General features: G+C 42.9%; 1 protein-coding gene across 1 annotated transcript in view; it reads left to right on the forward strand.

The window, feature by feature from the left end:
- Positions 1-25,639, forward strand: part of PKD1L3 (polycystin 1 like 3, transient receptor potential channel interacting) — a 79,640-nt gene that overhangs the window by 25,270 nt on the left and 28,731 nt on the right. The window contains 16 exon segments of the mRNA XM_053722183.1: positions 1,178-1,371; positions 4,148-4,186; positions 4,189-4,389; positions 5,371-5,408; positions 5,410-5,485; positions 5,737-5,811; positions 5,813-5,919; positions 9,771-9,917; positions 15,124-15,180; positions 15,182-15,328; positions 15,641-15,828; positions 16,508-16,551; positions 17,264-17,437; positions 18,056-18,273; positions 18,376-18,610; positions 24,928-25,027. Of these exon segments, the coding sequence (XP_053578158.1) occupies positions 1,178-1,371; positions 4,148-4,186; positions 4,189-4,389; positions 5,371-5,408; positions 5,410-5,485; positions 5,737-5,811; positions 5,813-5,919; positions 9,771-9,917; positions 15,124-15,180; positions 15,182-15,328; positions 15,641-15,828; positions 16,508-16,551; positions 17,264-17,437; positions 18,056-18,273; positions 18,376-18,610; positions 24,928-25,027 (2,040 nt within the window).

Consider the following 25,639-nt stretch of genomic DNA (forward strand, 5'->3'; position numbering starts at 1 on the left):
AATATCAAAATGACTACACTGTGGCTTAGAAAAGTGAAGAATTTGAGACATATATAAAAAGTTAAGAATTTCTGAGATACATAAATAGTGCCTTAGATGTACTTGACCAAAAAACATATTCACTGGATATCAACTTTAAATGTTGTACTGGGGCGCCTAGGCATCCGACTTCAGCTCAGGTCATGATCTCGCATTTTGTGAGTTCGAGCCCTGCATCGAGCTCTGTGCTGACAACTTGGAGCCAGTAGCCTGCTTCGGATTCTATGTCTCCCTCCCTCTCTCTCTCTCTGCCGCTCCCCCACTCATGCTCTCTCTCTCTCTCCCCCCCCCCCCAAGAATAAACATTAAAAATCAATTGTAATACTGAAGAATCTTAATAAAGAGCTACTGTTTGCATTTAAAAAATGTGTGGAGGAGTGGCAATAACCATGTTATAAAACATAAAGCATGTTATAATCCCCTCTCATTACAGTCTTCTCATGTTGAACAAGCTTCTGGCTGTTTTATAGGCCTCGCTAACACAAATGATCACTTTTTAGGTGATTCCTGCTCTTAGACACAGTACCTGAGGCAGCACCTTTCATCCTGGGCTCCCGGGTATAAAGTTCTGTGTTACAGACAAGCTCTTTCCAACTCAGAACATGCGCTCCATTTTCCTTGCCAGTCATGGCAATATCATGTCCCTTGGGGATCTTAGACATCCTCTGGTCCGGAGACTTTGTCGGAAAGATGAGAACATTAAGGAGATGGTGTGACTTGCCTTAGCCCTTAACAGCCATCTGGTGACAGAGCTGGGCCTCGAATCAGGGCTCTTTCCTGGAACCACACTCTTCCCATCCTTGCTTCGTTCTTGGGCTTCTTCTTTTAGCTCCGTCTTGTAGCTACTCGTTTGGGTGTGTGATTCATTCATTTTTCTAAAACTCATCATATATTCTGACTCATTAGACCTAAATCTTCATCTGTCAAAAGAACACAGCTTTTTATTGGAATGGGAGAAACTCAGAACCCCGGGTTGTGCAAGTGGTCATTTTCTTGAAAGTCATTTGTAATTCTAAACTTAATCCTTTCCCCACTTGTAAAATAATGATAATAATAACAATAGATCCTTCAGAAGGAGCGTTCTGATAGTAATTTTGTCTCATTGGAAATGCAAGTAAGCCCTGTTCTTTGTTCTCAGATGAGGAATGTACAGGGGTGCTGGCTCCAGAGAGTCTGCAGTATGGGAGCAGCGCCTACTACACAACAGCTGTGCTGAATAAAAGCCAGTAGAGTGCCCAGCGCACACCCACCCTGCTCTAGGCGGCAACTGCCGTCACTCGCTGTCATTTCTGGGACAGCCACAACAGCACGTGGGAGACCATAGCGTGCCAAGTAAGAAGCCACACCACTTCTCTTTCTCTTCTGCCCCAGCTGGCATGAAATGCAGAGCATCTGTTACCTCGTTCGAGGGGCCCAGAAAGAAAAAGCATCAGGAGGGAGAGAAATCAGCCTGGCAAAAAAGAAGATTGCATGTAGCGGGCCAGGAAAGTGTGTCTCTTCGGAGCAGGATTACACTTTATATTTGTTATTTGCTTCTAAAATATTCAGTCCAGGGTGAATCTGACAGTTCTAGATAAAAGAAGCAGTACGTAGGGGTGTCTGTATGGCTCAGTCAGTTAAGCGTCTGACTCTTGATGTCAGTTCAGGTCATGATCTCCCAGTATGTGAGTTCGAGCCCTGCATTGGGCTCTGCGCTGATGGCACAGCGCCTGCTGGGGATTCTGCCTCTCCTTCTCCCTGCTCCTCCCCAGCTGTGCATGCTCACGTGCGCTCGCTTCTCTCTCTCTCTCTCAAAATAAATAAACTTTAAAACAATTTTTTAAAAAAGCAGTAGGTAGACCCTGTTAAATTCTGCAAGTGTTAAATATGTTGCGAGTAAAAGTAAACAAATTTCCTGCTTAATTAAAGAGAGCTTTTGTAAAAATAAGCTGGCAGATTCTCGTACATTCCAGGCGAGGTGGGGACTTTTCTCATTGTCACCTCGTTCCAGGGGTCTGCTCACTTTAAAATGGCACCCTGCATTTTCGCACAGGTGATTCTGTGTGATCCCATCTGATTTAAGTCCTGGCTCAGTTGCACCGAGACCTTGGTGTAAAGTTCTGGAAATAATGAGGCTGTTGGTGAAGAGCTGAGAGAGGGTCATTCACATGTGAAGAGAGGAAAAGAGGATGCTGTGGAAGGCAGCTGCGCCATTCGTGGCCTCGGCAGGGATTTCGGAAGAGCTGGAGCAGAGCCTCTCGAGCAAATCCTCTACCTGGGAGCCCCTTAGGTTGCAGTTTCTGGTGAAATAAATCGGGGCAAGACCTGAGTGGCCTTTCTAACAAGCCCCCTGCACAACGCTGGGACCCCGTGCAGGGAAGAGAGCGGTCGAGAGCAGGATGACAGTTAGAGGGTGAGAGATAGACCAGGCACCCAGAACTTAACCTTGTGCCTTAGAAAGCAGCCAGTCGTACTGACAATATTTGAAGCTTTTTATCTGCACAATCGAACGTGGAATTGGTAATTTTCACTTGATTGCCTAGTAACATTTTTAAAAATACATATTTTTTAAAGTTTATTTTGAGAGAGAGAACACGTGCGAGCACAAGAGGGGGAGGGGGAGAGAGAGAAGAGAGAGAATCGCCAACAGGCTCCATGCTGTCAGCACAGAGCCTGACTGTGGGCTCAAACCCACACACCTCGAGATCATGACCTGAGTTGAAACCAAGAGTCGGAGGCTTAACTGACTGAACCACCCAGGTGTCCCTGAAGATACTTTTTTGTGAAGAAATGTTACAACATGTGGAAGTTATAAGGAAGTTATAGGGAATAATATAATAAAAACATTAAATACTCTGGCTTTATCGCAAAGTTGGTATTTTGCTCTGTATAGTTCAGATTTTTTTATAATAATAAAACACTCTGGAATAATCAAAGCCCTCTATGTATCCGCGTCCAGTCTTGTTTTCTCCCACTTACCAAAGGGCGACCACTGTCCTGAACTCAGCATTTGTACTGATTGCTTCAGCACATATTTACTGGGCATCTTCTACGTACCAGGCCCATATCTAGGAACTAGAGATACAGTGATGGACAAGACAGTGTCCTCCTGAGCTTACATTCCAGGGAGGGAGACTGACAAACATAGATACGAGAGTGTTGTTTTGCATGCTTTTGGTCTCTTTGTAAATGACGTCATCTATACCGTATCCTCCTTTAATTTGTTTTTTTTCACTCAGCATTTATCCACATTGCTATATCTAGCTCTGACAATTTCTTTTTTCTTAAAGGGGAAGTTGTCTCTTTATTTTATTTATTTATTTTTTATTTTTGAGAGAGAGAGCATGAGTGGGGGAGGGGGCAGAGAGAGAGAATCTCAAGCAGGCTCCATGCTGTCAGTGCAGAAGCTGCCTGGGGCTCAAACCCGTGAATCATGAGATCATGACCTGAGCTGAAATCAAGAGTCAGACGCTCAACTGACTGAGCCCCCCAGAAGCCCCTCTACCTCATTCGTGTTAACTGCTGTAGATTACTCCATCAGCATGCAGTAGGAGTCCTCTACTTGTTTGTTTGTATGTTCTGCTGTTACTGGACATATATATAGGTTGTTTCCAGTCTTTTTTTTTTTTAACGTTTATTTATTTTTAAGACAGAGAGCATGAATGGGGGAGGGTCAGAGAGAGGGAGACACAGAATCTGAAACAGGCTCCAGGCTCTGAGCTGTCAGCACAGAGCCCGACACGGGGCCGAACTCATGGACCGCAAGATCACGACCTGAGCCGAAGTTGGACACTTAACCGACTGAGCCACCCAGGTGCCCCATCCAATCTTTTAGTTATGAACAATGCTGACAGAAACCTTTCTCATGTCTCCTTGTGCACATGTGCAGAGTTCCCCAAAGATGTGGGTTCAGACCTGGAATGGTAGGATTCAGAGAATTTGTGCTTCTCCAGGTTTGCTAGAGGTTTCCAGATTGCTCTCCACATACACTATTTTACATGACCCCCAGTGGTAAATACACGACCCGGACATTGTTTTCCCTCCCTAAATTGCATGTGTTTGTGTTTTATGTTTGTCCCTTCCTTAGCACTCTGTTCAGTTAGAGTCAATATCTTGATTCTAATTGCAGGTTGGGCCACAGAGTACAGTTTTGAGGACACAGTAACTGCCTGAGGTCACTGTAACCACCTGACCTACTTTGGCAGCGACTTCTTCATTGTGCCCCGGATGGTGAACATTGAAGACACTATCAAGCTGCTCCTTCGTGTGACCAGCAACCCTGCTGGGGTGTCATTGCTAGCCAGCCTTTTAGGATTCTATATGCTCACCTTTGTGCAGGCTTGGAGGAAGGATCAAACATACATGCAGAAGGTGACAGTCATGACTTTGATTCCAAAAGCTTTGCATAGTGTCTTGAGTAGGTGGAACAAGATGGAAAAACAACAACAACAACAACAAACCTTCACCAGAAGAGGCAGGTAGAGTGGTAGGAATTCTCAGTGGCATAGGAATTCGAGTGCGACTTTTTTCTTAAATTTCTCTTAACGTTTCCTGTCTCAGGGCTTCGCAATTTAACTCTTTATGTTCTTTTTTTTTTTTTTTTTCTTTAGCAGAGGTTGAACTCTCATATGATTCATTTAAGTTAGGAATAAGCCCAAACATCTAGAGAAATTAAAATCAAATGGAAGTTTATCTCACTGTATACATTGGATGTGAAAGTCAGGTGTAAGTAAAATTAGAATTCCATGTAACTGCAATATAGAAAAAACCTGTATGGAATCTCGTTTTGGAACAATAGCAACAACAAATCTTCTGATGACAGCCTCTTGTTAATTTCTGTTCTATGCATTCCTTATTCTTATGTGTTCTTACACTTGGGGATTCTAGAATACACGCCGTCCATTTCTTTCTAGCCATGGGTATAGAGTTGCCAGTTTTAACAAACAAAAATATAGGACACCCGGTTAAATTTGAATTTTATGTAACTCATGCATTTTTAGTACTTCTGTTCCCAAGTGATTCATTGTTTACCTGAAATTCAGGTTTAACTAGGTGTCCTCCACACCGTGTGATAACCCTACCTGGGCGGGCGGGAGGTGGAAGGATTTCTAAGGCCAAGACCTGATCAGCTGATTCTATGAATATTTCATTTCAGAGGCATCAACCCAGGACTTGAGCCCTCATCCCCTGCTTCATCACTTAGGTCTCTTGTTTGTTTATCTTGTACCCGCACGCCACCCTTGATGTTCACCGAGGTGCCAGAGCTGGAGCCGTGCATCCTCCTGCTTCTTAGCTGGAGGAAGCAGTGTCTACACTAGGTGAAGATCCTTCTTGGCTCTGCTGTTCCTACAGGTGAAGGTCACTGTCCTGGCTGATAATGACCCCAGCTCTGTTTCACTACCTCCTGCAGGTCTCCACTGGCTATCGAAGAAGGGCCGCCATGCCAGCTAAGCTTAACGAAATGAATGTTCTTCACTCCTTGCCTTGTGTCTGCTATCGCCTGAGATGTGCCCTGACCCAGTGACGCCCCGGTGTCCAGGAGCACTTACGAGAGTAGCTCCTAGTTCTACACTGGACATCGGCAGAGTCTGCCATACTTGCCCAACCCCCCAAAGACTTCATCTCAGTACAACTCTATCTTCCCCCTTCTCCTTAGGGATAAACCCCAAGAATCCTCTGAGAGCTTCCTGCATTTTATCTTTGCTTATCGTGTTTTAGGTCGTTATCACCCTCTATGGATCAGAGGGGCAGAGGGAGACCCATCACCTTTGTGACCCCGAGAAGGCAGTCTTTCGTTGAGCCAGAGCGTCTGGATATCTTCCTCCTCAGTACTCAGTCCTCTTGAGGGGAACTGCACAGCCTGTGGTTCTGGCATGACGATTCGGGGGCCAGCCCTTCTCGGTAAGTCCCTGCGTCAGGCTGCCTTGGCCTTTCTCCTCCGTGGATCTGCGGCGTTCTGGGCAAGACCAGCATGCCATCACAACAAATGACAATAATGCTTTGGGCCAAATTGTAACCAATGACTGTTAGATTTAAATTTCAAAGCTCAGGGTGCCTGGGTGGCTCAGTCAGTTAAGCATCCAACTTTAGCTCAAGTCATGCTCTTACAGTTCATGGGTTCAAGCCCTGCATCGGGCTCTGTGCTGACAGCTCAGAGCCTGGAGCTTTTCTCAGATTCTGTGTCTTACTCTCTCCCCCTCCCCGGCTCGTGCTCTGTCTCTCTCTGTCTTTCAAAAATGAATAAACATTAAAAAGAAAATATTTTAAAAAAAAAATAAAATAAATTTCAAACCATTTACAAAGAAGAAACCCTGCAAAGAAATATGGGAAATTAACAATATAATTTTGTATGGGTGATTAAGTGATGGGTGGTTTTTTTCTTTTATCTTCATTTAATATTGTCATGATTGTAAAAACAGCAAATAACAACCACTTACTGCCCCAAAGTGTTATAAATTAAAAGTACCTATAAACTTGAAAAAAGATCTTTCAAGATTAAATGTAATGAATGACTATTCACTAAGTATACTTGGGGTAAAAATTAAGAGCTTGAAGGAAAGAATAGAAGAATCGTGTTATGGGATGTGCCCAGGGGGCTAGAGAGGGAAAAGGTCAGTGATGAGTGCATGAACCTGATGTGTGTGAGGTCCACATGACCTGTTTTTCTCCAACAGCAGGCGGAGTGAGAAGAGGTGGGTGGAGAGAGTAATGGTGAAATTAACTAAGGACCAAGATGATTGGTTGTTTGGGGTTTGGGGAAAAGAAGGGAATGAAGTCAAAGGTCTAAGGCCGTGGTGTTCAAATTGTTGCTGAATATTGTCCACCTGAAAAGGGTGTACAGCTTGCCTGTTTGTCAGGAAAATGAGTCTTTCCCTGCTATGCTAGACCACTAGGCCAGTAGAGTCTAATAATTTGCTTGCTGTCCCCACTCTGTTCAGGCATCTACAGAGCAGCTTGTACACTATCATTCCAGTTTGATTATAATGGTGAATAATGTGTAATAAGTACTTGAAGAAATGCTTAACTTTGCTAGTCATCAAGGAATGCATAGTAAAGCCACAGTGAGAGCACTAAACATCCACCAGAATAACTAGAATTAAAAAGTCTGACAAAACCAAGTTTGGGTGAAGTTGGAGGCAACTGGGACTCACAAGCGATGCTGGGAGCCCAAAACAGTGCAGCCACATGGGAGAACAGTTTGACAAGGCTTGTAAAGTTGAATAGACCTTTACCATCTGACCCAGAAATTCCACTCCCAGGTATTCACCCAAGAGAAATGAAAACATATGTCCATTCAAAAATATACACACATTCGTTCATAGCAGTTTTACTAATAGCTGTTCAAAACTAGAAACAACACATAAAAAAAATTTTTTTAAAAACTAGAAACAACACAAGTGTCCATCAGGTGAATGAATAAGCAAGTATCAGCATGTTCATTTCATGGAATACTACTCACCAACAAAAAGAACAATCTACTGATACACACAGTAACATGGATGAATCTCAAAAACGTTATGCCAAGCAAAAGAAGCCAGAACAAAAGAAAACATGCTGTATGATTCTACATATATGAAATTCTAAAACAGGCAAACTAGTGCAAGAGACAGAAAGCAGATCAGCGGCCACCTGGGGCCAGGGGTGAGTCTGAGGGGGGTTGACTGCAAAGGGACACAAGGGGACTTTTGGAGGTGATAGCTTGGAAGTGGTGGTACTTACACAAGTGTTCACATTATGAAAGATGTGTTGGACTGGGGGTTCCTAGATGGCTCAGTTAGAAAAGTGTGCCACTCTTGATCTCGGGGTTGTGAGTTTAAGCCTCATCTTGGGTGTGGAGATTGCTAAAATAAATTAAAGACCTAAAAAACTGTACTGAACTGTACCTTTTATTCATTTTTTTAAGTAGACTTCACAGGCAGAGCAGAGACCACCATGGGCTCAAAACCCTGAGATCAAGACCTAAACTGAGATCAAGAGCTGGGCACTTAGTCACCTGAGCCACCCAGGCACCCCTTGACCTGTATGTTCAAATGGGTGCCTTTTATCATATGTAAATTATACCACAATAAAGTTTTTGTTTTTGTTTTTGTTTTTGTTTTGGTAGAGCACCAGTGGGGTAAGGACAGAGGGAGAGGAAGAGAGAGACTCTCAAGCAGGCTCCCTGCCCAGCGCAGAGCCTGACATGGGGCTCAATCTCACAACCTTGAGATTATGATCTGTGCCAAAATCAAGAGTCGGATGCTTAACGAACTGACCCACCCAGGCACCACCACAATAAATTTTTTTAAGTATACATGTAGAAAAAATTCTAGAGTTATATATACTAAGTATTACCAATAATTATCTCTGAGTAGTAGGCTTATAAATTTTAAAATTGTTTCTTCATTATATTTTTAGATATTTTCAAAAAAATTTTAAGAGTGTATTTATTTTGGGAGAGAGTGGGGAGGGGCAGTGAGAGCGGGAGAGAGAGAGTCCCAAGTAGGCTCTGTCCATGCTTTCATCACAGGGCTTGATGGGGGCTCGAACTCACAAACCATGAGATCACGATCTGAGCCAAAGTTGGACACTTAACCAACTGAGCCACCCAGGTGCCCAAAATATTTTCATAGTCTTTAACAGCAAATTTGTATACTCACATTAGATTCTTTTTATATGAAAGAATAAGAAAGTAAAAGTTACACTGGGGTCATAAAAAGCCCATGACAAGTTTCTCACCAATCAGAAAGTAGATTTTTTTCTTGTTTTTTATACTTTACTCATAAATGAAAAACTTTAATAGTACAAGATACACTAGCTAAGTTTAAATCTAATGTACCTTAGTCACTTGTGATTTTATAAACTGCCTCAATCAGAGAGTTCCTAGAAATATTTTAGCGTTAAAGAAGTCTATTCATCACACAAAAAATATTTTCAACTAAAATTCAACAAAGATTTTGACTGGAGAGATTTAAGTTGCTTTATAACATTAAACATAGGCTCTCAGGGAAATAGCATCATGACAATAGAGGAGGAGGTTAATGGACTAGTTGCAAGATGAAGTCAAACAACTTGAACAGTAGGTGTCCCAGGGGTCAAGTTTGTCGGCGGTTGAAGTTCCTGGAGAAAGGAGACACATGGTAAAACACTGTGGTCAGAAAGAGGATGAAACCTCAGGGCCTCTGGCTCTGTGAGGTAAAGACAGAGCTACAGACCCCGGCAGGATCAGAAGTCAGTAGTATAAATGTTGAAGATCACTACCTGACCCACCCCCACGGATGTCCCCTCAGACCCTGGTGACAGAGACAGAGACAGATGGGATACTCGAAGAGATGGCAGGGCCCTGGCACATAAGAACAGGAAAGTTAAGGAATATATACACTCACCAAACTATTCCTAAGTTATACAAGTCTGTGTTCTGTTTTGTTTGGTTTTGAGAGAGAGAGAGAGAGAGAGAGAGAATCCCAAGCAGGCTCTGTGCTGTCAGTCCAGAGCCCAATACAGGGCTCGAACTCATAAACTGTGAGATCATGACGTGAGCCAAAGTCGGACACTCAACCGACTGAGCCACCCAGGCGCCCCTGCATTCTGGTTTTGATACATGAATTCTCTTAGAGGTTGCACAGGAAGAAATTGGATCAGCTTTTGTTTCTTTCTCTAGTTCTTGCCTCACAATGAAAAGAATCCATTTACTGATAGTGCAAGATTACTTCTTGTTACAACAACTGGTTCATGCCCACCTCCCTACCATGCTTATCTTCATTTTACTATAGGTATGGAAACCGGGTAATTGCCAGTGACGTGGCAGGTAAAAGGAAATGGCACTTCCTGTCCAACAGTTGGCTGGCCATGGACCTTGGAGAGAGTGAGCATGACCGGGTCTTCAAACCAGTCTCAGAGAAACAGCTCTTTTCCTTTAGGTATTGGTGGGGAAATGGTGGTGTTCCACAAGTCTCTGAGACTCTGTTCATTTTTCTTCATCCTCCGTTGCTCAGACTGGATAATTCCAATTGACCCATCTTCGGGTTTCTGCTTCTTTTTTCTGCCTGCTCAGATCTGCTGTAGAGCCTTTCATTTCACTTAATGTATTTTTCAACTGCAAACTTTCTGTTTGGTTCTTTTAAAAAATAATTTTTAGGGATGCATGGGTGGCTCAGTTGGTTGAGTGTCCAACTTCAGCTCGGGTCATGATCTCATAGCTCATGAGTTCGAGCCCCACGTGGGGCTCTCTGCTGACAGTGCAGAGCCAGCTTGGGATCCTGTCTCCCTTTCTCTGCCCCTCCCCCATTTGCAGTCTGTCTCTCAGAAAAAAACATTTTAAAAATAATAATAATTTCTGTGTGTTTATTGATATTTTCTTTTTTTTTTTTTTAATTTTTTTTTTTCAACGTTTATTTATTTTTGGGACAGAGAGAGACAGAGCATGAACGGGGGAGGGGCAGAGAGAGAGGGAGACACAGAATTGGAAACAGGCTCCAGGCTCTGAGCCATCAGCCCAGAGCCCGACGCGGGGCTCGAACTCACAGACCGCGAGATCGTGACCTGGCTGAAGTCGGACGCTTAACCGACTGCGCCACCCAGGCGCCCCTTATTGATATTTTCTATTTGGGAAAACACCATTCTCATTTACTTTCCTTTAGTTCTTTAGACATAGTTTCCTTTAATTCTTTGAACACATTTAAAATAGCTGATTTAAAGGCTTTTTCTAGTGTATCCAGTGTCTTGGCTTTCTCAGGGACAGTGTATTGATTACTCTGTGTGTGTGTGCCTGTGTGTGTGCGTGCACACACACACACACACACACACACACGCACACACAAGCCATACTTTGTTGTTTTTTAGTGTCTTGTGATCTTTTGTTGAAAACTGGACATTTTATTATTTAAAAATTCTTTTTTTAATCTTTATTTATTTATTTTTTTTCAACGTTTTATTTATTTTTTGGGGGACAGAGAGAGACAGAGCATGAACGGGGGAGGGGCAGAGAGAGAGGGAGACACAGAATCAGAAACAGGCTCCAGGCTCTGAGCCATCAGCCCAAAGCCCGACGCGGGGCTCGAACTCCCGGACCGCGAGATCGTGACCTGGCTGAAGTCGGACGCTTAACCGACTGCGCCACCCAGGCGCCCCTAATCTTTATTTATTTTTGAGAAAAAGAGACAGAGTGTGAGTGGGGGAGAAACAGAGAGGGAGACACAGAATCCAAAGCAGGCTCCAGACTCTGAGCTGTGAGCACAAAGCCCGACACGGCGCTCGAACCCACCAACCACGAGATCATGACCTGAGCTGAAGTCAGACGCTCAACCGACTGAGCCACCCAGGCGCCCCAAAAACTGGACATTTTAAATAATAGAATGTGGCAACTCTGGAAATCAGATTTTCTTCCCTTTCCCTGGGATTTGTTGTTGTCAAACACAAACTTGTTGTTGTTGTCTGTTTCATGACTTCTCTGAATGAATTCTGTATCCTTTGTCATGGCGTGCAGCTGAAGTGTCTGCCCAGTTAGTCTGGAGGTCAGCTAATGTTTGGATAGAGATTCCTTAAACACCTGGAGCCAGTAAGTCTCCCGGTCTTTGCCAAGGGGATTTGTGTGCATGTTGTGTCATACCCTCAGCCCTCAGCAAGGCACCGGCCAGCTCTGCCTTGGTCTTCACTTCCTGCTTGCTGAGAGCCTCAATGTCATGCAGGGGTGAGGGCTCAGGATGTTCTCTGGCATCTCCTGAGCCCACACACAGCCCTGGATTCCCAGCAGTTATGTCAGAGCTTTCAAAAATCCTGCAGACTTCTTGTTTCCCAGTTTCTTTTCAGTTTTTTGGTTAGTCTGTTGTTCACCCACCATGGCAGGCAGCTATGAAGTTAAACAGTTGCCTCTGAGTATATTTTTAAAATTTTTGTTAATGTGTATTTATTTTTGAGAGAGAGACACACACAGAACACTAACAGGAGAGGAGCAGAGAGAGGAGACACAGAATCCAAAGCAGGCTTCAGGCTCTGAGCTGTCAGCACAGAGCCCAACGCAAGGCTCGAACTCAGGAACCGTGAGATCGTGACCTGAGCTGAAGTTGCCACTTAACCCACTGAGCCACCCACGTGCCCCGCCTCTGAGTATTTTTCACAGTGCCCTCAGGGGAAAAGCTTTTTGAAGCTAGTGAATACCCAGTCAGGTCAAGTAAGGACAGCCTTGCAAGTGGGGTTTTCCTGGGAACTACCAGACAGCTCAGATCATCACAGTTCTCTGGGAAGGAGACCTTAAAGGAGCTCCAGTCCTGTTCTGCCTTCTTTTTAGTGGCCCCTGGCTTTCTCTGTGATTAAAGGCTGTCAGGTCACCCTAGAGCTAGGGAAAGGGAGATGGGAACAGGGCAAGTGACAATGCCACAGAGTTAACTGCTTTTACTGATACTCATTCATTTTTCGTTTTTCTTTTTTTTAGTTTTGTTTTTTATTTTTTAAAACTTACATCCGAATTAACATATAGTGAAACGATGATTTCAGGAGTAGATTCCTTAGTGCCCCTTACCCATTTAGCCCATCCCCCCTCCCACAACCCCTCCAGCAACCCTCACTTTGTTTTCCATATTTATGAGTCTCTTCTGTTTTGTCCCCCTCCCTGTTTTTATATTATTTTTGTTTCCTTCCCCTTATGTCCATCTGTTTTGTCTCTTAAAGCCCTCATATGAGTGAAGTCATATGATTTTTGTCTTTCTCTGACTAATTTCACTTAGCATAATACCCTCCAGGTCCATCCACGTAGTTGCAAATGGCAAGATTTCATTTTTTTCAATTGCCGAGTAATACTCCATTGTGTGTATATATACCACATCTTCTTTATCCATTCATCCATGGATGGACATTTGGGCTCTTTCCATACTTTGGCTGTTGTGGATAGTGCTGCTATAAACATGCGGGTGCATGTGACCCTTCGAAACAGCACACCTGTAGCACGTGGATAAATGCCTAGTAGTACAATTGCTGGGTCATAGGGTAGTTCTATTTTTAGTTTTTTGAGGAACGTCCACACTGTTTTCCAGAGTGGCTCACCAGCTTGCATTGCCACCAACAATGCAAAAGAGATCCTCTTTCTCCGCATCCTCGCCAACATCCGTGGTTGCCTGAGTTGTTAATGTTCGCCATTCTGACAGCCATTTTAATGACTATATGTTTCAGTTATAAGATTTCTAATTAATTTTATTTCTGTTTCTCAGAATTTTTTATTCTTTTTAAGTGAATGCTATGCCTTGATTCGTCTCTTTGAGCAACCTGAAATACTTATTTTGAAGTCTTCGTCAGACTGTCCCATAAAATTAATTTCTTCAGGACTGAATTATTGATTGTTTTGGTTGCCTTTCTCTGCATTTGATTTCTTCCTGAGTTTAGGAATTTGGGATCATAAGTTTATTTGGGGGGGGGGTATTGTTAAATTTCTTTCTCTCTCCCTCATCCCTGACTAGTAGTCTTGTTGCTGTTTCCATGTAACTCTTCACATGGCTAGTCTAGAATTAGGCCTTATTATATTACAGTATTTTGGATCTCCTATTCCTCAGTGGAATTGACAAAACTAGGGCTCTTGCAGATTTTGTCTGGAACGAGTTGATTTCTTGGCTCAATTCCTGGTTATGGGGCTGTCCTTTTTCCGCCCACCTCCCTACCCATAAATTGGCTGTTTATTGTTCTGCAGTCTCCCTTCATGAGCTCCAGCCTGAACCTGGGCTCCAAGCAGTGAAGTTGGCTTTACTCTCCCTACCCCACCCTATGAAATACTTTCATTTCCAATTACCTTGGAAGAACCAAACTCCTGCCTGCATACTGCTTTCTTCTGGAGCCCAGAAATCTTCCCTGCTCATCTCCATGGTTTTTTCATTCCATTTCTCCTCCTCATAGATGTTTATCTTGTTTTGAAACCCAGCCAATATTTTTGGCTCTTCCTTTTTTTCTTTTAAATGTTTGTTTATTTATGTTGAGAGTGTGTGCATGCATGCAGAGAGAGGGAAAGGGAGAATCTCAGGCAGGCTCCACACTGTCAGTGCAGAGGCTGATGTGGGGCTGAATCCCACCACTGTGGGATCATGACTTGAGCTGAAATCAAGAGTCAGTCACGTAACCAACTGAGCTAACCAGGCGTGCCTTTGGTTATTTCTTTTTTTTTTTTTTAGTTTTTTTTTTTAACATTTATTTATTTTTGAGACAGATAGAGACAGAGCATGAGCAGGGGAGGGTCAGAGAGAGAGGGAGACACAAAGTCTGAAACAGGCTCCAGGCTCTGAGCTGTCAGCCCAGAGCCCGATGCGGGGCTCGAACTCACGGACCGTGAAATCATGACCTGAGCCAAAGTTGGACGCCCAACCGACTGAGCCACCCAGGCGCCCCTGGTTATTTCTTTTTATGCCTTATTTATAGTTCGTCCACATTTGGAGAAGAGAAGGGGCTCAAACTATAAATTTACCAAACTATGTTGAGTGGAAGCCCAATGCAAACTTGTGAAGAGTAAAAGATTTATCAAAACTTAGACAGCTAAAAGAACCGTTGTTTTTTTTTTTAAGTTTATTTATTTTAAAGAGACAGAAAGCACAAGTTGGGGAGAGGCATAGACAGAGGGAAAGAGAGAGAATCCCAAACAGGCTCCTCACTGTCAGTGCAGAGCCCAATGCAGGGTTCGAACCCATAAACCATGAGATCATGACCTGAGCCAAAGTCAGACACTTAACACACTGAGCCACCCAGGCACCCCGCTCAGCACTTCTTGTTGGACTGTGCTCAGTTCTTTATATGCTCACCACAGTCCTGTGATCTGGAAAATATTATTAGCCCTTTTTTTACGGATCAGGAAACTGAGGTTTGGAGAAGTTAAATTAATTTTACTGAGATCGAGGGGACAATATGTTTCAGGTTTAAAAGAACCGTTTTTAATTTTAAACTCTCATACAATATAAATTAACCTTATCCTTGACAACCTTTTGTCCTAAAGCTACAAAAGAATCATGTTGCCATGAATTTGAAAGAGTCTTCATAGAGGTGTTGGATACTGGCCTAGTTGTTGGTGTAAGCGTGTTGCCGGGCAAACCGCCCCTTAGTCTAGGATGCTGTCGGAATGAAATCTCACTTCTGTCCTTTTCTAATTTCTCTTCTTAGACACCTGTTTTCCTCCATGATTGTAGGAAAGCTCACCCAGGATCATCTGTGGCTCGGAGAACCAGTTTACAAGAGTCCAGAGGCTCTCTTGCTGCATGACCTTGCTTCTGTGTGACATGGTCGTCAACGTCATGTTCTGGAGGAAAACTGGCACCACTGCCCAGAGAGATGAGCAAGGTATGGGTGAGCCCGATGTGTAGCCTTTGTAGTGTGTAATCCTCTTAAAGTACTGCACTCTTCTTCCTGGCAGGGTCAGAAACACGATCCTGATGTGCCTTTGTTTTTTCCTTCGCTACTCTAACACTTGAATACTCTTAACAGGTTTCCTCAGGGTTCCCATTCATTAGTGAATGAAGCAGCCTTAGGAACACATCGGGATCTTTACTGCCATGAAGATGTCCTGTCCTTAGATAGTCATGGTTAAATTGCCAAACAGATGGCTAAAGCTAGGAGAGGAAGGAGTCTGAGATGATTTCAGCTCTTGAGGATACAGGTTGATGTGATGTTCTTCTTCCAGTGGGTCCACTGCTATGACCTGGTCCCAACTGTTCATCAGCATCCAAACCGCTGTCTTCCTCTTCCCTGTCAGTCTCATAATCGGGAGGCTCTTCCTGCTGATCTAGCCTCAGGAACCCCTGCCTCTTTTTCCTTCCAACCAGGCTTCCTGCCTCTCAGAAGCTCCTTGTGAGCCTCTGTCTCACAGAGGTGACTGAAGTAAGCTTGGTATCTAACTGTATAGGTAGATGGTGGGCCCTGTTTCCCCATGTAGCAGGAAAGGCCAGCAGAGGGGATCTCCTGGAAGGCTCATGGGGTCCTATTAATCTTTTTTTTTTTAATTTTTTTTTCAACGTTTTTTTATTTATTTTTGGGACAGAGAGAGACAGAGCATGAACAGGGGAGGGGCAGAGAGAGAGGGAGACACAGAATCGGAAACAGGCTCCAGGCTCTGAGCCATCAGCCCAGAGCCCGACGCGGGGCTCGAACTCACGGATCGCGAGATCGTGACCTGGCTGAAGTTGGACGCTTAACCGACTGCGCCACCCAGGCGCCCCGGGGTTCTATTAATCTTGATAGCTTTTCCCTAATTTCTGTCCTCTGGGCCACAATGCATCATGCCCCTTGTTTCTCCTCTTTTTTTTTTTTTTTAAATGTTTATTTATTTTTGAAAGAGAGAGAGAGTGAGCGGGAGTTGGGGCATAGAGAGAGGGAGACACAGAATCTGAAGCAGGTTCTAGGCTCTGGGCTGTCAGTACAGAGCCCAATGCTGGGCTTGAACTCACAAACCGCGAGATCATGACCTGAGCTGAAGTCGGACACTTAAACGACTGAGCCACCCAGGCACCCTTTTGTTTCTCCTCTTAATGGTGAAGTATTGTGAGGACAGGATGTGAATGCAGAAGGTACTATTCTGGAATTTTCATTTTTGATGTTTGAGCAAGTGGTCCAATCTTTCATTCTGTATTCTCCTAAAACTAGTTTTATTTTCTTTTTTTAAATTTCTATTTTAGGGGAGCCTGCGTGACTCAGTCGGTTAAGTGTCCAACTTCAACTCAGGTCATGATCTAGCCAATCGTGGGTTTGAACCCCATGTCAGGCTCTGTGCTGACAGGTCAGAGCCTGGAGCCTGCTTCGGATTCTGTGTTTCCCTCTCTCTCTGCCCCTCCCCTGTTCATGCTTTGTCTCTCTCTCAAAAATAAACAAACATTAAAAAAAGTTTTTAAATAATAAATTAATAAATGTTTATTTATTTTGAGACAGTGTAAGTGGGGGAGGGGCGGGGGGGAGGGAGAGACAGAGAGAGAGAGAGACCGAGAGAGAGAGACTGACTTTCAAGCAGGCTCCACACTCAGCATGGACCCCGACCCAGGACTTGATCTCCCCACCATGAGATCATGACCTGAGCTGAAATCAGGAGTCGGACACTTAAACAACTAAGCTACCTAGGTGGTCCTCCTAAAATTAGTTTTGAAGCTACTGTGAGGTGACGTATTTCTGAAAAACGAGAAAGAAAATGAAAAATGGAGGCTCTTCCCACTAAACATTTGCCTCTCCTAGTCAAGGGACAACCTCACCATCTATAACCGCGACCAGTCCTGGGTGAATGTAAAACTGACTTTTCTCCTTTTGGTTCCATATTCAGGAATTAAAGGAAACTGTGGGATTCCTACTCTGGAGAATTATGTACCTACTCTCAGAGTTGGAACAACCTTTATGGAGTCCTTCCAACATTAACAAGCAGGTGAAGCTTTTACCCAGCCTCCTCTGTTCTCACATAGCAGGTCACGGCTCTCATCAGCGGGCAGGACCCCATTGGGTAAACGGTAAACTTCCGCAGGTTTTAGTAACTGATTTGTTATCTACCTCCTCCCTTGCTTGCCTCTTGCTTATCCTTCCTACCTCTCAGCATGACCAACAGGCACGGTACAGCCCTCTGCTTGGCCCAGCTTCCTTAGGCTTCCAGTAGAGCTTTTAAGAAAATAGATCTGGTGAAACAAAGTAAAGGATTAAGGAAGAGCCCACAAAAATGCCCTCAGACCCCCCCCCATATTCCATCTGCTTTGTTGGGGGCTCTTGAAACATGTCATTCTTTTTCTTCTGTTGGAATGGTGACATTATGTGATCTATGGATTCTTGAATATAATTGGGGCCTCCTGGGCACTTATCTAATATAGTTGTACATGTACTGTGGTTCTGGTGAAAAAGCCCAGTTAGGTTTAAATTTTTATTTACTTCTAGAGCAAAAGTTGTTTTTATTCTGGATCACAGTGTAGAATTTTAGAAATTGTTACCAGCTGGCCAGGATGATCAGAGAAGACAATACTGATTGTGGTCTAATCTCCAGTGACTGGGCAATTTAACCTCATCATCAACGAGTGAGATGCTAATCTCTGCCAGTTAATTACTATCTGCCGAAGTCTCCCACTTGCTGAAGTGTGAACCTCGGCCTGTATTTTCAATGGTTCCTGAAGGCCAGCATCATTTCTGTCATTACCTGCTCAGAGTTCTGCAGAGGCTTCAATCTCACTTAAGCGCACTGGGTCCCACTCAGGCTGACCGGCCTTGTGACATCCTAGATGCCACCAGTCAACTGCAAGAACTCCAGGAGCTCTTGGAAATACATATTCTTCCAACAGAACAGGGGCCATTCAGGTAATAATGCACCACCCCGGCTTCTTTTATCACTTATAGTCTTCCTGTGCTTCTCTCTGAGCTGTGGGCTAGCAGGTTATTCTTTCAACTTCTGTTCTTAAGAGAGGCAACCAGTTCCCCCCTCCTGAGCCCGGAAGAAGGGAAGAAGCCTATCGTTAATGGCCTGCCCCGATGGTTGACTTGCATCTCCTGGCTCCCTCTGGGTGTCACTAGCCCAGCTGCAGCCTTTTTTACTGCATTTTATAGTCTGGAACTGAACAAAGACCAGGCCACCAACTGGGTTATTTCAGTGATATTATCAGTGCTTCAGAACATCTTCATCAGCCAGCTAGTAAAGGTATGTGAAAAATGGGTCATACTGGCATGGTAGGCGGGGGGGTGAAGGGGAGGTACCCACTCTAGTTGCAGGTAGTTTGGAACAGTGAGACCCTTGGGTGTCAATTCAGAGTGCCTAATGTTTCTGCCAATTTGACCACACACACACAGAAATAGGCAGAATGGGATTTGAGATATGAGTGAGGTACTCACAGAAAAAACTAACCAGAACTGAGAGACCAGTAGAAACAGAGCAGAAAAGCATTGCCAAGTTAAAAAGGACAAGTAAAAAAATCAATCGGCATCAAACTACTTTTTAAAAAAGCAACAGAAAACTTAATTTTTAAAAACTTTGGATTAAGGAAAATGTCAAGCCCCACAGAAATGTGTAGAGAATAGTATAACGAATTCTGCCGTTCTGTTAGCCAGTCAACCATTACTTCATTACCAGAACAAGTCAATCATCTATTTTGAAAAGAAAAATGCCTCACTTCATATCATCTTATCCATAAACATTTTAGTGTGTATATTTCTAAAAAAAAAACAACAACTATTTTTTTGTTTTGTTTTTAAGGTTTTTGTTTTTTGTTTTTTGAGAGAGAGACAGAGCATGAGCGAGGGAGGGGCATAGAGAGAGACACAGAATCCAAAGCAGGCTCCAGGTTCTGAGCTGTCAGCACAGAACCCAACATGGGACTCAAACCCATAAACCGTGACATCATGACCTGAGCGGAAGTCAGATGCTCAAGCAACTGAGCCACCCAGGCGGCCTTTAGGCCTCTTCTTTTAAAAACATAAATATAGGGGCACCTGGGTGGCTCAGTCAGTTAGGCATCCGACTTTAGCTCAGGTCATGATCTCACAGTTTGTGAATTTGAGCCCTGAGTCGGGCTCTGCACTGACAGCTGACAGCTCATAGCCTGGAACCTGCTTTGGATTCTGTGTCTCCCTCTCTCTCTGCCCCTCCCCAACTTGCTCTCTGTGTCTCTCCCTCTCTCCCTCTCTCTCTCTCTCTCTCAAAAATAAACATTTAAAAAGAGTAAAAAAACAAATATAAAAACAATTATCACACTAATGTGTTAATATTTATACAATACAAATGTACTTTACACTATAAAAAGATTAAGATGGTTTTTATGTTGTGTATTTTAACGCTTTTTTAAAAAAAGCCAGGGTTCAGATTTTCCTAATTGTCTCATACATGTTTATTTTATAGTTATTTTGTTCAAATCAAGATTCAAATAAAATCCATGTGTTGCAATCAGCTGATACATCTTTTAAGTACTCTTTATGCTTAGTCTACAGGAGCTCCTCCCTTTCTCTTCCCATTGCTGTCCATTCTTGCTATTTTTATCACAGTGTATTTGTTGAAAAAACTGTATGTTGTCCAGTAGAGTTCTAACATTCTGGATTTTGGTTACAGGATTGTTTCTGTTTTAAGAACCATAGAGGATGGGCCTGAGCTCCCACAACCAAACCTGGAGAACTCTTAAAACTCTTGACATTCAAGCCTCACTTCAGACCAATTAAAATTTTTTTTAATTTTTTAAAATTTATTTTTGAGAGAGACAGAGTGCAAGCAGGGGAGGGGCAGAGAGAGAGGGAGACACAGATTCTGAAGCAGGCACCAGGCTCTAAGCTGTCAGCACACAGCCCAATGCAGGGCTCAAACCCACAAACTGTGAGATCATGACCTGAGCCGAATTCAGACATTCAACCAACTGAGCCACCCATGCACCCTAGACCAATTAAATATTGGTCAAAAAACCAGACCAAGTAATGCCTAGAGATGGTTTCCAATGCCTAGCATGCTTAAACTTCCCAGGTGGTTCCAGTGTATAGCCCCATTTGAGACCCACGGATCCCAGGGTGAACAAGGAGTAGGTAGATCTTAATTAAAAACTGCTGGAGGAGACCAAAAATATAACAAGACCTCTTTAGGAGACTCCTTTGTATCAAACACACAGACAAAGGCTTTCAGGAAATGAAAAATGTGATTTACAAATTTTTAAAATTCACAAGTTGAATTGAAGGAGATGTCACTAATCACCAGGAAGTTTAAATAAACCAAAATAATGCAAAACATGAAATACATATATAAAAATACTGAATAAGGGTGAACAGACTTATTTTTTTTCTTTTTTAAAATTAAATTCGAATTAGTTAACATGCAGTGCAATATTGGTTTCAGGAATAGAATTCAATGATTCATCACTTATATACAACACCCAGTGCTCATCACAAGTGCCCTCTTTAGTACCCATCACCCATCTAGCCCATCGCCCACCCACCTCCTTCCCTCTGTCAACACGTCGTTTGTTCTCTATTGTTGAGTCTCTTGTGCTTTATTTCCCTCTTTTTTTCTTACCCCTCCTTCCCATATGTTTACCTGTTTTGTTTCTTAATTCTAAATATGAGTGAAATCATGTGGTATTTGTCTTTCTCTGACTTAAATTTCACTTAGCATAGTTCATTCTAGCTCCATCCACATCATTGCAAATGGAAAGATCTCATTCTTTTTGATTGCCAAGTAATATTCCGTGGTATGTATATGTGTGTGTATATGTATATACACACACATACCTTATCCATTCATCAGTCAATGGATATTTGGGCTCTCTCCATAGTTTGGCTATTGTTGCTAATGCTGCTATAAACATTGGGGTGCATGTACCCTTTTGAATCTGTATTTTTGTATCCTTTGGATAAATAAATAATAGTGCAATTGCTAGAACGTAAGGTAGTTCTATTTTAGTTTCTTGAGGAACATACTCTTCTCCAGAGTGGCTGCACCAGTTTGCGTTCCCACCAACAGTGCAAGAGGGTTCCCCTTTTTCCTCATCCTTGCCAATACCTGTTGTTTCTTGCATTGTTAATGTTAGCCATTCTGACAGGTATGAAGTGGTATCTCATTGTGGCTTTGATTTGTATTTCCCTGATGATAAGTGATGTTGAGCATCTTTTCATGTGTCTGTCAGCTATCTGGTGTCTTTGGAGAAGTGTCTGTTCATGTTTTCTGCCCATTTGTTAACTGTGTTATTTGGGTTTTTTTGGAGGGTGTTGAAGGGAGAAGAGACTTAGACTGTAGATCCAGGATACTTAACATGCAGGTGATAGGAATGATAATAATTAAACAATCCACTCTTGCAAAGAAAAATTTAATTTATATTAAAAGGCCTCAACTAGTTCCAGGCACAATCAATTTTAAAAGTCGCACTGAAATGGAGAATAGCTCTGGAACAGAGCCCTGAATTCTGCATTCCTGACAATTTCCCAGGTGATGCTGGTGCTGCTGGTTCATTGATCACACTTGGAGTAGTATCATTCTGTGTAACAGTTTCTGTGAAAAGTCAATATCATGAAAAAATTAATGATGGGGGGTATTCTAGATCCTTTAACTAAATAAGACATTTTTAATATGGATAGGATATTATTCGAGGAAATTATTGATAATTTCCTTAAGTGTAATAATGATAGGAGAATGCCCTGGTTTTTAGGTGATACATACTTGCATACGGGTAGTCCTTGCTTTGTGCTGTTTCATAGTCTGTGAATTTTAGTTACATGGTTTAGTTAAATAACACCAGTGTCCCAGCAACACAGTTCAAATATCATTTACCATGGTCCTTGAACTGTGAGTGATTGCATAAAGTACTAACTGCTTGCTGTTAGCTCTTCAGTCCACAAATCACCACCTAAATAACAGCTGTACATCATGATCAGTGACTGTGTCACTTTTAAAGTGTGTGAATGATTGGCCACCTATTATCTGGCTTAGGTACAGACAGCAAAGTGTGTAGTTGTGTTATCTCCTTGTCTTCCAATCACAAACCCCTGTGACATTTTACAAAAAAAAAAAAAAAGATAATTGGAAGAGGCAATTGACCCACAAAGATATAAGTAACAAAGAAAAGTGGAAATGCTGGAAGTGGCATTTAAATAGGTGTAATTGACGGGTGCCTGGGTGGTTCAGTCGGTTAAGCATCTGACTCTAGAATTTGACTTAGGTCATGATCTCACAGTTTGAGGGACTGAGCTCTGTGTCCAGCTCCTCCCTGAGCACGGAGGCTGTTTAGGATTCTCTCTCTCCCTCCCCCTCCTCCTCCTCTCTCTCTCCCTCTTTCTTTCTTTCCCTCTCTCTCCCCCTCTCTCTCCCTCCCCAGCTCTTAGCTCTTGTACACACACTCTCTCTCAAAAAATAAAAAACAAAAACAAAAAAGCAAACAAACAAAAAACAACAACAACAAAGCAGGGGCACCTTGGTGGCTCAGTTGAGCTTCTGACTTTGGCTCAGGTCATGATCTTGCAGCTTGTGGGTTCAAACCCTGCTTTGGGATTGCTTTTGTCAGCACAGAGCCAGAGCCTACTTTGGATCCTATGTCCCCCTCTCTCTAGCCCTCCCCAGCTTGTGCTGTCTTTCAAAAATAAACATTAAAATTTTTTTCACCAAAAAGTGATTTTTCTCTATACAAAGTAAATATTTTTAAAAGCAAAAGAAATTTTATGATCACAATGGCCAAAAAATTTGTAAGAAGTTTATCTTCCCTGGAGTCAAATATATTAGAACAATAATATTCCAATTGGTTTTTAAAAATGGCAAAAACCTGATAATACATGGCGATGCCTCAACCCTTCACTGCTAGCGGAGGAAAATAAGGCAACACAGGGTAAAACCTTCAAATTCTGCATCCCTTTACTAAATAAGTTTCATTTCTAAGGACCTATCCTGAGAAAATTCAAAGTAGTTTACTTTTAAAAATTGGCAACAAATTAAATGCCCCAAAATGGGACACTGCTTAATGAATGTCTTAATATAAGGCAGCCATATCCATATAGTGGAATGCCAAACAACCATTAAAAATGTTAAAGAAAATGTAGTGACATGGAAAGCCAGTCCAGATATATTAAGACACAAGTGATTAAGGGATCTATTCCAAATTTAAATTTTTCTTAAAATCTCTAATTCTTCCTTTTTTCCAAATTTTTATAAAAAACGTTTATCACTTCAGTTAAAAAAGCTGAAGGGGTATGCCCAGGTGGCTCAGTCAGTTAAGCCTCCAACTTCAGCTCAGGTCATTGTCTCATGATTCATGAGATCTAGCCCCACATCGGGCTCTGTGCTGACAGAACAGGGCCTGTTTTGAATCCTGTTTTCCTGTCTCTCTGCCCCTCTACCGTGCTCGAGCTCGCTCTCTCTTTCTCTCTCTCAAAAATAAATAAAAAAATTTTTTAAAGTTGCAGGGGCGTGTTGGTGGAAAAGTATAAAAAGAGGAAGAGATGGAAGCAAGTGTATTAGATTAGTTATTGCTATCGCTACAGTGTTGAATTTGGTTGGACCTGTGGCCAAGTGAACTTTCTACTTTTTCTCCCATCTAGTCCGGGGACCAGCCACTAGAGGGCCACCTGAGGTCTCCAGAGGAGACACACCCAGAATGGAGTGTCTAAAATCGGGTGTGTGGCAACAGGCTGGAAATAGCACCCTTGTCTTTATTCTCCTGAGGACTAGAGCGCTTTCTTCCCCTCCATGGAGATTAAAGGACAAGGTGGAGGGGGTATACTTATTACACATGTAACAGATACTTTTAAAGTCTTAGTTACAAGAGTCCATGCTTACTTTAGCAAAAGAGAGACTTAATCGTTGGGATTTTTATCCCCAGGGGCATCTGGGTGGCTCAGTCGATTTAGAAGCCAACTTCAGCTCAGAACATGATTTCACAGTTTGTGAGTTTGAGCCTGGTTGGGTTCTCTGCTGTCAGTGCAGAGTCTGTTTTGGATCCTCTGTCTTCTTCTCTCTCTACCCCTCCCCCACTTATACTGTCTCTGTTTCTCTCAAATAAATAAACTTTAAAAAATTTTTTTAAGAAGTGTAGCTTCTCCAGTCCAGCTCATTAGAGGTCTTCCAAAGACAGGTGGGTTTTGTTTGTTTGTTTAATTTAAGTAGGCTTCATGCCCAGCCTGGAGCCCAACATGGGGCTTGAACTCATGACCCTGAGATCAAGACCTGAGCTGAGATCAGGAGTCAGACACTTAACCAACTGAGCCACCCAGGCACTCCAAGAAAGATGTTCTTAAGTAACTTACACAGATCATCGCAAATCATCTGATAGGTAAACTTTCCTATCAAGCAGCTTACGGACTACAAGCAAAATTAGAAATGTTAACATTGTATTAACCAGGTCCCTGTGATTATGCAAAAATAATTATGAAACCACCTAATTTTTGGTTTTTCATGATAATAAAGGGCCAAATAATTGAAATGCATTAACCATAGTCACCTTGGATCCTGTACTGTCTGCTCCTTCTGTGATCTTCTGTTTCCCCTGTGATCTCTCTGTCTAGGCGATCGTCCTCACATTGTCCATCTCACTGATGCGGAACAGGATGCCGTGTCTTACCAAAGAGAAGGAACAACAAACAAGGAGGATCTTGGCACTCTTGGGTAATTTAAGTAGTTCTGAGTACCAACATCTGATTTTGCAGAGAGCAAATTGTATTGAAATACTGGACATCGAGCCACCTCACCGAGTCAGTCATCTATGTAGGGACCTTGTCTCTCCTTAGCTGGCTGCTCCTTCTCTGCTGCCCATGGAAAACCATTGTGTCACCACACTCATGTGCTCCTCCTGAGACCCTCTCGTGCTCTCTCAGTGCTGTGCCTCTTGTCCGGGTCCTGCATCTCCTTCCAAGTGTCTGTCTCACCCCTGAGCCCCAGAGGCTGTTTCCAGCTGCTCACCATCTTTATCTGGACACCTCTGATCAGACCTGCCCCAATCCAGATTGCCTGACCTGCAAACCCACTTCTTTACTCTTCTCCTTTCGTTTAAGTACATGCCCACTCTCTCAAAATGTCAAAATAATCCTCAATTCTTACTCGTCACATTCAGTCACCACGCCTGAGGGAAACTACCCTCTAAAAACCTGATTGGAGCTGCTCCTGTTATGCAAATGAACCTCACAAACACAATGGTGAGCAAAAAAATTAACATAGTACTTTAATCATGGAAAACAGCACATATATACACTTGTGTGTATACATAGACATATCTATCTA

This window comes from Lynx rufus, unplaced genomic scaffold (genome assembly GCF_022079265.1).
Source record: "Lynx rufus isolate CCGP_SWC_20201006 ecotype Redwood Valley unplaced genomic scaffold, mLynRuf1.p SCAF_16, whole genome shotgun sequence".
In the NCBI taxonomy this organism is placed as follows: Eukaryota; Metazoa; Chordata; class Mammalia; order Carnivora; family Felidae; genus Lynx; species Lynx rufus.